The sequence below is a fragment of the Scomber scombrus genome, chromosome 11 (genome assembly GCF_963691925.1).
Source record: "Scomber scombrus chromosome 11, fScoSco1.1, whole genome shotgun sequence".
In the NCBI taxonomy this organism is placed as follows: domain Eukaryota; kingdom Metazoa; phylum Chordata; class Actinopteri; order Scombriformes; family Scombridae; genus Scomber; species Scomber scombrus.
This window is the reverse complement of record NC_084980.1, coordinates 30,032,224-30,045,827: the sequence shown is the minus strand read 5'-3', so window position 1 is coordinate 30,045,827 and position 13,604 is coordinate 30,032,224. Positions and strand designations below refer to the sequence as shown.

Here is a 13,604-nt window from a genome sequence, read left to right as displayed (position 1 = left end):
ATTCTGGTTTACACTGTTACAATGGTCCTGGTCGGTGAAATCCAGCAGATCTCCTCTCTGACTGACTGTTCTTCTTTTTCATGTTTTATATCAGATTGCAACCAGCATTGAGGTGCATGACTGCCATCTATTATGTTGCTGGAGTGTAGACCAGAGTTATCAACTCCCTTAAAAAAACACAAGAAAAAAGTTAAGAAATTGCACACACACACACACACATATAAGGGAACACTATGTCATCACAGAGCATGGAGGAGAAACCAGGAGACCGGCTGTTACATCAGGAGACCTGGACAGGGCACTAGAATGACCGCTATCTGCTCCTTTGGTTGAGGAGGAACAGGAGGAACACTGCCAGAGCCCAAAAAATGTCCTCCAGCAGGTTAATGGTGTGCATGTTTTTGACCAAACTGTCACAAACAGACTCTATGAGGACGGCAGGTCATAGCCGACGGTACCCTGACTGCTGTTAGGTACTGGAACGAAATCCTCAGGTGCAGTGAATGATAAATATTAAATATGTTATCCGTCTACAGTGTGTTTAGGTGGACTTATACAAATGATTACTTCATTTTAAACAAAACACTTAATATTCTAATGATGTCATATATAATAATATATCAGTCAGAGGGACCAAACCACTACTTTTACTGTAATACTGCATACTACATCACTATAATACTGCAGTACTTTTACTGTAATACTGCATACTACATCGCTCATAATACTGCAGTAATTTTACTGTAATACTGCATACTACATCGCTCATAATACTGCAGTACTTTTACTGTAATATTTTAACTACAACACGCATAATACTTATGAACTTTTATTGTAGGAGGATTTTTCATACAGGACTTTAACTTGTAAAGTATTTTCACATTACTCTATCAGTGCTTTTACTGCAGTAAAGGATCTAAGTACTTCCACCGCTGATAAATGAACTGCATGTTTGAGCTGCAGCCATCTGATCTCCACTCACTATGAGCTTCTACTTTGTATAGAAACAACAAGCTGAAACCAGGAAGCACTGACACACAAAGCCTGGAAGTGTTTTAGTTTCTTTTAAACAGGATGAACAGATGATACATGAACCTTTGAGACTCACATTGTGTGTCTTTACTCTCATTATAAAACATGAAGTCATGAACACTGACCTGTTTATTGGTGGTAGATGATGATGTTACCGCAGGTTTTATGAAATTAGACTATTTTAAAATACTGTAATGCCAAAAAGATTAATCAATTACTCAATAATTAAAATAATCAAATGTTGATTATTGAAATCAATCTTGAAATCTTTCATCTGATAAAAAGTCCAAGTTATTTGACATGATAATCAGGTTATTATCATGAATGACACAAAAAATACATTTGACATTTAAAAAAAAAAAATCCCAAATTAAATGATTTTTGGTTTAGTTGACAGAAAGAGCAACACGTTCATTGAACAGTTGGTACTCTTACAAAGTAATCTGAATAGTGATACGTTTTGTCCATATCTTCATATGTTACTGTTTTATTATAAACTATTTAATATATAATTTGATTTGTTAGTTATACTGATTATATCATCTTAACTACCCAGCTGATATTATCATTTCATTCAATGTTCATTAGTTTGGTGTGCATTAGCCTCCAAGTGCTTATTTATCATGCTGTAAGTTTGTCTTTTACTTGTAAAACAACTTTGAATGATATTATTTATATTGCAACTAGGTTATATAGTGGTATAATAGTTTATTTGACTAATTCAGAGATTGATTGTAATATGTATTACTCTGCAATATTAGTATTTCATTTGGACAATATTAATAATTTCAATTGTGTGCAATATTCATATGATATACATTCATATAATATGTTTTACACTTTCATCTGAGCAATAAGAATATTACCTCTGGTATATTACCACTCAATACCAGTTGTAAATGTAAATAATCAATAAAACACAGGACTGTAACTAACGATCATTAACAACATAGATTATCATGTTTTAAGGAACTTTTAGAGACCAAAAAAAAAAAAACATAAGGTGTGAAAACACCAATATAACCAGTTAGTTTCAACTCAGTTAGTGTTTGCTCTTTTAAAACTTCCGTCGCGAACTAGTTCGCCTGGGAGTTCGCTCGGGCGCAGTTCGGGTTTCTCTTCGTGCTCGTTTTAGTTGTTAATGTGAGTTAACTTTACCTGCAGTCCTGATCCTGAATCTGAGAAAGGAGCTCGTCTGTTAGCAACAACTGAAGAGTTCTTGAGTCCTGCCTCCAAACAGGACGCTTGGTCCCAAAGCGAACTGAGACTTCCTGTCAGTTGCTTCTTCTTTTTAGGGAAGTTGGTTTTCCTGAACATTACCGCCATCTACTGATGTTGAATGTGTACAACTACTACTACTGTTACTACTACTACTACTACTGTTACTACTACTGTTACTACTACTACTATTAATACTACTACTACTACTACTACTGTACTACTACTAATGATAGTAGTAGTAACAGTAGTAGTAGTATTACAACTACTACTAATGATAATACTACTACTACTGTTACTACTCCTACTACTGCTAGTACTACTACCATTAATTAAATGATAGTTTTAATAAAAAGGCATCAACGGTATGATTGTATCTCCTTCAAACACTCCACAGCAGCTTACTGTGTGCCCTGTGCCCCACCTCCTGTCACCTTTTTTCTCTCCCATGGATGTAATATGAGAGCTGTTGTAATACATCCATACAGATTTCCCTCAAGGTTCCTTTCTCTTCCTGCGTTACCTGCCCTGAGGCATTACTGATAGATTGATGCACAATTAACCCAGAAAAACAACCTACTAACGATGGTCTTTTGACTGAAATGATCACTTTTTGGTTTAGCAGATTATTTTGCATCTTGAGAGCCTCCTCCACCTTGGGGCTGTTTTCAGCAAAAGTAAAGCAATAAGCAAAGCTGGGTGAAGTTCAGTTTGTTTAATTACATCTTTGCCATCATATATATACTTTAAAATAGCTGTTAAATTGTTTTAGTATCCTCTGTGATGTTACAGTTTTATTTCATTTTTCTAAAGAGTGAGAGTATTGAAAGTTGTTTTGAACATTTTGCTGAACAGGTTTGAATATATTTAGTTTTTATTTAAGGCAAGGCAAGGCAAGGCAAGGCAAGGCAAGGCAAGGCAAGGCAAGGCAAGGCAAGGCAAGGCAAGGCAAGGCAAGGCAAGGCCAGGCAAGGCAAGGCAAGGCAAGGCAAGGCAAGGCAAGGCAAGGCAAGGCAAGGCAAGGCAAGGCAAGGCAAGGCAAGGCAGTTTTATTTATATAGCGCATTTCATACACAATGGCAACTCAATGTGCTTTACATAAAACAAACATTTAACAGAAAAAACAAACAAACATAAAAACATGGAATTTGAGAAATAAAAATAAAACCCAATAATAGTAAACACTATTTTAGACTCAATATGAAAATTAAAATGCACTGGAACATCCCAAGAAACTCAAAATCGTATTTATTACTCAACAGTTCATGAAGTTTCTTCTTAAGCCACATCCCAACGGTAACTTGAACCCAATTAAGCTTCTTAGCGCAAATATTCCTTTGTACTTGACTACTTGACTCTATCTCTGTTAGTCGGATATACCTGGATGACTGTCAAAATGTGTCTTGTTTAAAGGTTATCTATGTAATTTTTGATAAATCAAACAAACAGAGAGAGATGTATGTATGTTGTTGCTGTAATCATTTCTGTCTCTGCTACTTCTCGGATACATTGACCTTAAAGAATATTATTTATATAATGAGTCATTATATAAATAATATTCATCAAACGTCACAAAGTACAGAGTTCATGTTCAGAACAGACAAGTGTTTGTCAGTCAAGTTTCTGAAATGTTCAGCTAAAGCAACTTCGTCACAGAAAAAAGAGTTTTCTATTACTTTATGACCAAGAACCAGGGTTTGCCCAGGGCGAGGTGAACAAGGTTCAACACTTTTTTGTGAAATTCCGACCAGGTCAGTCAACCCTAATTAATCCCTGGTCAGGGCAATTCAGACGGATGCATGAGAGCGACTTGCAGGTTGAACTGGGCAGGTCAGACTTCAGGAGAGGACAACATATCATTTCTCAATAATGCAGCTGCTGAAGGAGTTGAAGAAAATTCTGTGCTGTGAGTACCTCAGAACAAGAAGAGCATTTACATTGTCTTTGATGGTGACTGGTGTCTCCCTTGGTACCTCAATAAAAAGAAAACGTATGTCCAGAACCACAGCCATGGAAAAGCTTTCTGGGAAGCATTTCAACATTTTAACAATGAGTAGTGATGCAACACCTGCAGAGTACTGCAGCATTGCCTATTTATTTGGAGTTTGTGTGTCTACTGTATGTATGCTGGAATGTGAAGTGACCAAGGTGCTAGTGCATGTGCTATACCAGCAGTTCTTTTTCACTTCCAACTGGGCAGAAACTTTGAAAACACATTTAAAAGGCTGTGGCTACACTTGGTGCACCGGCGCCATAGACAGTACTCATGTTCCAGCCATCGTCCCAAGAGAACACCCTGCTGACTGAAAGGATAGCATTTAGTTCACCACCATACTTTCTGGTGAATGACGCTATCATGAGAGATCATTCTTTCTCTCTATTCAAATTCTACACTCTACTTGGCTATCAGCATTGTTCAACATTACAATACATCGCACATGAACACCACTTGACAACACAATACTTATGAATGAGCTGTGTAGTAAGCCATCATCACTGTTCAAGATTACAATACAACTCACATAAACACCACCAGACAACTAATTAGCATTTGATAGCTGTGGACTATCCATCGAATGCATTTGCAAATATGCTCATTAGCCAACAAAAGTTGTTTATGCTCACTCTTTTGTTAATTCTACTTTTCCAGAAACCACAGCACAGCACTTACTACAAGTCTTACAGACCGACTGAATATGTGAAATGTATATATATAGAGATCTACATAGATATTTATAAACGAAATCCAAATCTCTATGACTTTTGTTTGTTTATGCTTATCTGTGGAACAGCCTCTTGCAAAGTCTTCTGAAGTTTATTTGCTGCTCATTTCAAGGGGTTAGTGCTCACTTGTTTTGGTGTTACAACATCATTTTTAGATTGTACACTTTATATGTCCATGTTATAAACAGTGTTCTCTTCACTCTATCAATTTTCTTTCTCCTGTAAATCCCCTTGAGACTGTAATGGTTTTAAAAAATGACATACCAAGTTTTAATTCTTACTATTAACAATCAGAGACAGTGTTTGTATTCATATGAAGAGAAAATATTGTTAGCAGTGTTAATGCTGTTTAACTTGTTCTTGCCCTTTAAAAATTACAACTCTTGCTGGAACCCCTCCCTCTTCTTCCCGCTCTGAAACACAACCAGCTCCACTCTATGCAGATATGTCCTTGTTCCCTCCCCTTCACTGACTGTCAGTGTGAAATGGGTGTAACCAATACATGGTAATGTAACTGACGAGCCCCATTCAGTGAAGATCAGCACATAAAAAGGAACAAAAGTTTGTTCTCAGACTTATTTCTGTGCAGAGAAATTGGAACACAGATTCACTGACACGAGGAGAGATGGACCAGAAAGGAGTTCAGCTGTACAGAGAGACCTTTACTTGTTCAATCTGTCTGGATCTACTGAAGGACCCGGTGACTATTCCCTGTGGACATACCTACTGTATGAACTGTATTAAATTACACTGCGATGAAGAAGATCAGAGGAGGATCTACAGCTGCCCTCAGTGCAGAGAGGCCTTCACACCGAGGCCTGTCTTGAAGAAAAACACCATGTTAGCAGCTTTAGTGGAGCAGCTGAAGACTGGACCCCAAGCTGCTGCTGCTGATCACTGCTATGCTGGACCTGAAGATGTGACCTGTGATGTCTGCACTGGGAGGAAGAGGAAAGCCCTCAAGTCCTGTCTGACTTGTCTGGCCTCTTACTGTAAGAATCACCTCCAGCTTCATTATGATGCACCTGCATTAAAGAAACACAAGCTGGTGGAGCCCTCAGAGAAGCTCCAGGAGAACATCTGCTCTCGTCATGATGAGGTGATGAAGATGTTCTGCCGTACTGATCAGCAGATTATCTGTTATCTCTGCTCTGTCAATGAACATAAAGGCCACGACACAGTCTCAGCTGCAGCAGAAAGGACTAAGAGGCAGAGAGAGCTCGAGGTGAGTCGACTAAACATCCAGCGGAGAATACAGGACAGTGAGGGAGATGTGGAGCTGCTTCAACAGGAGGTGGAGGCCGTCAGTCGCTCTGCTGATAAAGCAGTGGAGGACAGTGAGAAGATCTTCATTGAGCTGATCCGTCTCCTCCAGAAAAGAAGCAGTGATGTGAAGCAGCAGATCAGATCCCAGCAGGAAACTGAAGTGAGTCGAGTCAAAGAGCTTCAGGAGAAGCTGCAGCAGGAGATCACTGAGCTGAAGAGGAAAGACGCTGAACTGAAGCAGCTCTCACACACAGAGGATCACAACCAGTTTCTGCAAAATTACACCTCAGTGTCACAACTCAGTAAACCTACAGACTCATCCGGCATCGATATGCGTCTTTTGAGATACTTTGAGGAAATAAAAGCAACTGTGTCAGGGCTCAGAGATGAACTACAGGACATCCTGAAGGAGGAATCGGCAGAAAAGTCGCTGAGAGTGGCTGAAGTGAAGTTTTTAATGTCAGAACCAGAGCCAAAGACCAGAGCTGATTTCTTAAAATATTCACGTGAAATCACTCTGGATCCAAACACAGCAAACACAGAACTGTTATTATCTGATGGAAACAGAAAAGCAGAAGTAAAAAGCCAAACACAGTATTATCCTAGTCATCCAGATAGATTCACTCATTGGGTTCAGATCCTGAGCAAAGAGAGTCTGCTTGGACGTTGTTACTGGGAGGTGGAGTGGAGAGGGGAAGGAGTTGATATAGCACTGGCACACAAGAATATCAGCAGAGCAGGATATTCAAATAAATGTAGATTTGGATTTAATAACAAATCTTGTTCTTTTAAATGTCACAGTAGCGGTTATGAGTTTTGGTCGAACGGGAAATTTTCTCCCGTCTCAGGTCCTCAGTCCTCCAGAGTCGGAGTGTACCTGGATCACAGTGCAGGTATTCTGTCCTTCTACAGCGTCTCTGAAACCATGACTCTCCTCAACAGAGTCCAGACCATATTCACTCGGCCTCTCTATGCTGGACTTTGTCTTTATTATGATGGAGACAAAGCTGAGTTCTTTAAACTCAGGTAGACACACGACACAAGTCGTAATTGTTCATGTTTTCGTCTCCATGAACTACACAGAGATCAGCTGTCAATCAAACTGAGATTGTCAACACATATATTTTTTCATATTTTTTATTTCATACTGGTTTGAGTTTCTTTAAATATCATTTTTTTCTTGCATGTTTTTAGCCATAAATGCTATCACTACTAATGATGATGTTTTTTATCCTCTTGTGTGCTGTTGTTTCTCTTTCTCTTTGGCATCTAAAACAGAGAAAACAGCTAAACTTCCTTGGTAGTGGTTATTTTGTTTTCACCATTTTGTAAATTCATAAAGAAATGTACAATCAAACTGTCATTATTCTGATAGACATCAACAAGGAGATCATTTATAATGTTCCTTTTACATAGTTGAGATTCTGGGTGAAACTATATGATTGTGTGCATAAAGTAAATCTGTACAAAAAGTCATTGAACAAGTGTCATATAACAGAATTTACAGAAATAAAGATGTTTTTTCAACAATGAGAAAAGTATTTTCTTCTGTCATCTCAGGATCTCATTCAATGTAAGAAAATGTGAAACAACAATGAGGCAGTTTCCCTCCTAAAACACCACAAAGTACAGAATTCATGTGTAGAAAATACAAAACATTTGTCAGTTAGTCTCTGAACTTTCAGCTTCCTTTACTAAATCACTTTTGTCACAGAGAAAAGAGAAGAGTGTCATAGTTTGTGAATGTTCTCCATGTCATAGTTATCTCTTGGCAATTGAAGATGTTTTGCTTCTTATCCAAGGGGCTACATCAGTTCTTGCTTGTCTTACCAGTGGACTAGCACAGACTGGTCAGACAAGCAAGAACTGATTAAGAGACGAAACGTATTCATAGACATATAACAAGTCCAGTTGCTTTCAATTCAATTGCCCAGAGAGAAGATCAAGAACCACTACTTTCAGATCAAGAACCAGGGTTGGTAGACCAGGGTTTGAATCTGGTTAATCCCTGGTCAGGGCAATTCAGACAGATGCCTGAGAATGAGCTGCAGGCTGCAATTATTGCAATACTCAGTGGACAGAATGGAAGGTGTTGACCCTTTTCTGTTGTTGAATTCATTCCCCATACTTGTTCGCCCCAGAGGGGATTAATGGAGGTGAACAAAATTCAAGCTGTATGAAAGTCGAGAAGAACACAATTCATGTCGGAAACCAACGGATGTAACCATAAGTACCTCAAATGAAGAAAACAGGGGTGATAGTGGATAAAAATCCTGAGCCTGAACTTTTATCCATGGGAGGTAAGCGGGCCCCTAAACCAAGATATATGCCCTGATCAACATAATTGTCAAGATGGATCCAGGGGTATGCATGGGAAATTGTATGGAAAATTGTATGTATGGAACATTTTGATAAATAGTCCCATAAATGATAGATTCTGGTGAATTTTGTGGAAAAAAATGGACAACATTCAGACATGAGATGAACAAACCCAATATAAGCCTATATTACAGTAGCATCTTTTTGTAGAGCACAAGAGCTCTCGGGATCCTGGGCCTGGTAGGCCTGTTCAGTAATCCATCCCTGCTTTTAACTAGTCACTTACCTGCGTACATATTGCTTGTATAGCATACTGAGACTACAGATACTACAGCCATACCAAGAAAGGTCAGTAGGTGGTAATTATAATACTCCAAAGTAAACTATGAAATTCCTTTCTTGACATCAAACATGGCCAAGCTCAAGCCTGAATTCAGGCACCACGCCTGAACGCTATCAGGCCTGAGAATAACTTTTATATTGTCTTTGATGGTGACTGGTGTCTCCCTTTGTACCTCAACAAACCAACAATAGTGGGTCCAGAACCACAGCCATGGACAAGCTTTCTGGGAAGCATTTCAACATTTTAAAAATGAGTAGTGATGCAACACCTGCAGAGTACTGCAGCATTGCCTATTTATTTGGAGTTCGTGTGTCTACTGTATGTATGCTGGAATGTGAAGTGACCAAGGTGCTAGTGCATGTGCTATACCAGCAGTTCTTTTTCACTTCCAACTGGGCAGAAACTTTGAAAACACATTTAAAAGGCTGTGGCTACACTTGGTGCACCGGAGCCATAGACAGTACTCATGTTCCAGCCATCGTCCCAAAAGAACACCCTGCTGACTGAAAGGATAGCATTCAGTTAATTTGAAGGCTGTGGTACACCATACCTTCTGGTGAATGACGCTACCATGAGAGTTTTTTAAAGATATAAATCCATTTCTTCATTCATTATATTGTACAATCCAACTGCCACCCAGCCATGAATTCAGAGATCATTCTTTCTCTCTATTCAAATTCTACACTCTACTTGGCTATCAGCATTGTTCAACATTACAATACATCGCACATGAACACCACTTGACAACACAATACTTATGAATGAGCTGTGTAGTAAGCCATCATCACTGTTCAAGATTACAATACAACTCACATCAACACCACCAGACAGAACATTAGCATTGAATAGCTGTGGACTTTCCATCGAATGCATTTGCAAATATGCTCATTAGCCAACAAAAGTTTAAGCTCACTCTTTTGTTATTTCTACTTTTCCAGAAACCACAGCACAGCACTTACTACAAGTCTTACCGACTGACTGAATATGTGAACTGTAAGACCTTTTTTAACAATGTTCTGTGCCTTAATCCCCCAGGAGGGGCTGACAAACGTTGCTGGGGAGAAGTATGTCTGGGTCACATTGCTTAGCCTGATACCACCGCGACCCGGCCCCGGATAAGCGTCACAAAAAGGACTGAAGGATGGATGGATGGATATGGGAATTTTTTTTTTTTTTTTTTTTACGAAAGTGAAAACGTATACACAGTGCTGCTTGAAAGTTTGTGAACCTTTTGCAAATAAAATGCGATTTTTTTTGGAACGTTGTGGCTTGCTCTTTGCAACACTGCCATGAACACCACTGATGTTTAATGTTCTCCTGTTGGTAGACTCATGAACGCTGACTGTAACCACTGCAAGGAAAACCTTTACTTTCCTAGATATTACTTTGAGGTCTGTGTGACCTCCTGGACTATTTCACACCTGCTCTTGGTGTGATCTTTGTTGTCCAACCTCCCCTGGGGAGGGTAACACTGGTGTTGGATGTCTTCCATTTCTACATGTTCAGCCTGATAGTATACTGGTGGAGTCCAAATGCTTAAGAAATTGTTTTGTAACACTTTCCAGCCTGCTGAGTATCAGCATCTCTTCTTCTTAAGTCCTCAGAAATCTCCTTTGTTCGAGCCAGAACACACCTACGCAAATATGTGTTGTGAAGCTCAGATTTTCATAGTGAAGATAGATTTATCTTCTTTGAATAAAACCCCATCTCCCAGACTCACACCTGATCATCATCCCATTGATTGAAATACATGGCTCTAATTTACCTTGTGTAAAAATTCAATGTTATAGGTCACATTTATGCAGAAATAGAGAAAACTGCAAAAGGTACACAAACTTTTGAGCTGCACTGTGTGTGTGTATATGTATATGTATGTACACATACACACACATATATGTGTATACATATATTAAGTTTGTTGGTGGAAATTTGAGTTTGGTTTGTTTTTGCTTATATTTGGGAATGATGTCTTGCAAAGTCTCGCAGAAGATTAATCAGTGCTTATTTTAACAGGTTAGTGCTCACTTGTTTTTGTGGGTTTGTTCTTGGTATGGTGTTACAACATCATTTTTGGTTTGTCCACTTTATATGTCAATGTTATACACAGTATTCTCTTCACTCTTTCCATTTCCTCTCTTTTGTAAATCCCTTTGAGACTGTAATAGCTTCAAACGAGTTGAGTTACTAGCAAGAATAGCTAGTAACAATCCGAGACAGTGTTTGTTTTCATATAAAGATTTTTTTTTGTAGCGTTAATGCTGTTAAACCTGTTCTGCCACTTTAAAAATTACCCCTCTTGCTGGAACCCCTCCCTCTTCTTCCCGCTCTGAAACACAACCAGTTCCACTCTATGAAGGTATTTCCTTGTTCCCTCCCCTTCACTGACTGTCAGTGTGAAATGGGTATAACCAACACTTGGAAATGTATGAGCTGACGAGCCCCATTCAGTGAAGATCAGCACATGAAAAGAAACAAAGGGAACAAAAATTTGTTCTCAGACTTATTTGGGTGCAGAGAAAGTGAAACTCACACATTCACTGCAACGAGGAGAGATGGAGCAGAAAGGAGTTCAGCTGTACAGAGAGACCTTTACTTGTTCAATCTGTCTGGATCTACTGAAGGACCCAGTGACTATTCCCTGTGGACATACCTACTGTATGAACTGTATTAAATTACACTGCGATGAAGAGGATCAGAGGAGGATCTACAGCTGCCCTCAGTGCAGAGAGGCCTTCACACCGAGGCCTGCCCTGAAGAAAAACACCATGTTAGCAGCTTTAGTGGAGCAGCTGAAGACTGGACCCCAAGCTGCTGCTGCTGATCACTGCTATGCTGGACCTGAAGATGTGACCTGTGATGTCTGCACTGGGAGGAATCTGAAAGCCTTCAAGTCCTGTCTGCAGTGTCTGATCTCTTACTGTGAGAATCACCTCCAGCCTCACTTTGAATCAACCAAATTAAAGAAACACAAGCTGGTGGAGCCCTCAGAGAAGCTCCAGGAGAACATCTGTTCTCTTCATGATGAGGTGATGAAGATGTTCTGCCGCACTGATCAGCAGATAATCTGTTATCTCTGCTCTGTGGAGGATCATAAAGGCCACGACACAGTCTCAGCTGCAGCAGAAAGGACTGAGAGGCAGATAGAGCTCGAGGTGAGTCGACTAAACATCCAGCAGAGAATCCAGGACAGAGAGAAAGATGTGATGCTGCTTCAACAGGAGGTGGAGGCCGTCAGTCTCTCTGCTGATAAAGCAGTGGAGGACAGTGAGAAGATCTCCAGTGAACTGCTCCGTCTCATCCATAAAAGAAGCTCTGATGTGAAGCAGCAGATCAGATCCCAGCAGGAAACTGAAGTGAGTCGAGTCAAAGAGCTTCAGGAGAAGCTGCAGCAGGAGATCACTGAGCTGAAGAGAAAAGACGCTGAACTGAAGCAGCTCTCACACACAGATGATCACAACCAGTTTCTACACAACTACCCCTCAGTGTCACAACTCAGTGCACCTACAGACTCATCCAGCATCGATATCCGTCCTCTGAGATACTTTGAGGATGTGACAGCAGCTGTGTCAGAGCTCAGATATAAACTACAGGACATCCTGAAGGAGGAATGGACAAACATCTCACTGACAGAGACTGAAGTGGATGTTTTACTGTCAGAACCAGAACCAGAGCCCAAGACCAGAGATGAGTTCTTAAAATATTCATGTGAAATCACTCTGGATCCAAACACAGCAAACACACATTTGTTATTATCTGAGGGGAAAAGAAAAGTAAAAGTAATGCATGAACCACAGCATTATCCTTGTCACCTAGACAGATTCACTGGTCATAATCAGGTCCTGAGTAGAGAGAGTCTGACTGAACGTTGTTACTGGGAAGTGGAGTGGACAGGGGACAGAGTTGATGTAGCAGTCGCATACAAGAATATCAGCAGAGCAGGATATTCAAATAAATGTAGATTTGGATTTAATAGCAAATCTTGTTCTTTTAAATGTCACAGTAGCGGTTATGAGTTTTGGTCGAAGAGAAACCTTTCTCTCGTCTTGGGTCCTCAGTCCTCCAGAGTCGGCGTGTACCTGGATCACAGCGCAGGTATTCTGTCCTTCTACAGCGTATCTGAAACCATGACTCTCCTCCACAGAGTCCAGACCACATTCACTCAGCCTCTCTATGCTGGAATTAATTTTTATAAACCTGGAGACAAAGCTGAGTTCTGTAAACTCAAATAGACAGAAGTCATTTCAAACTTCATGTTTCAGAATCAGTGTTGTAATTGTTCATGTTTTTGTCTCCATGAACTACACAGAGATCAGCTTTCAATCAAACTGAGATTGTCAACACTTATATCTTTTCATCTTTTTTATTTCATACTGTTTTGAGTTTTTTTTAAATATTTTTTTCCTGCATGTTTTTAGCCATAGAGGCTATCACTGCTAATGATGTTTTTAACCCTCTGCGCTGTTTTGTGTGCTGTTGTTTCTGTTCTTCTTCGTTATCTTAAACAAAGAAAACAGCAAAACTTCCTTGGTAGTGGTTATTCTGTTCTCAACATTTTCTAAATTCATAAATAATACATAGTTGAAATTCTGGGTCAAACTATCTGATTGTGTGAATAAGGTGAATCTGTACAAGAAGTCATCGAAAAAGTGTCATGTAACATAATTTACATAATCAATAAAGATGTTTTTTTCAACAATGAGCA

The 13,604-nt window shown here is 39.5% G+C and overlaps 1 protein-coding gene across 1 annotated transcript; it reads left to right on the top strand.

Moving 5' to 3' along the window:
• The first annotated feature begins 5,599 nt into the window (after nt 1-5,599).
• On the top strand, nt 5,600-13,131 carry LOC133990141 (uncharacterized). The gene is made up of 3 exons (XM_062428316.1): nt 5,600-7,266; nt 10,230-10,332; nt 11,656-13,131. Exons 1-3 carry the CDS (start codon nt 5,600-5,602, stop codon nt 13,129-13,131), a joined length of 3,246 nt encoding a protein of 1,081 aa, XP_062284300.1.
• Nucleotides 13,132-13,604: the final 473 nt, after the last annotated feature.

Coding starts and splice junctions, on each gene's coding strand:
- LOC133990141 (XM_062428316.1), top strand. CDS start 5,600: ATGGACCAGAAAGGAGTTCAGCTGTACAGAGAGACCTTTACTTGTTCA. Junction 7,267..10,229: donor GCTGAGTTCTTTAAACTCAG/GTAGACACACGA, acceptor TCCTGTTGGTAG/ACTCATGAACGCTGACTGTA. Junction 10,333..11,655: donor CTATTTCACACCTGCTCTTG/GTGTGATCTTTG, acceptor AGGCCTGCCCTG/AAGAAAAACACCATGTTAGC.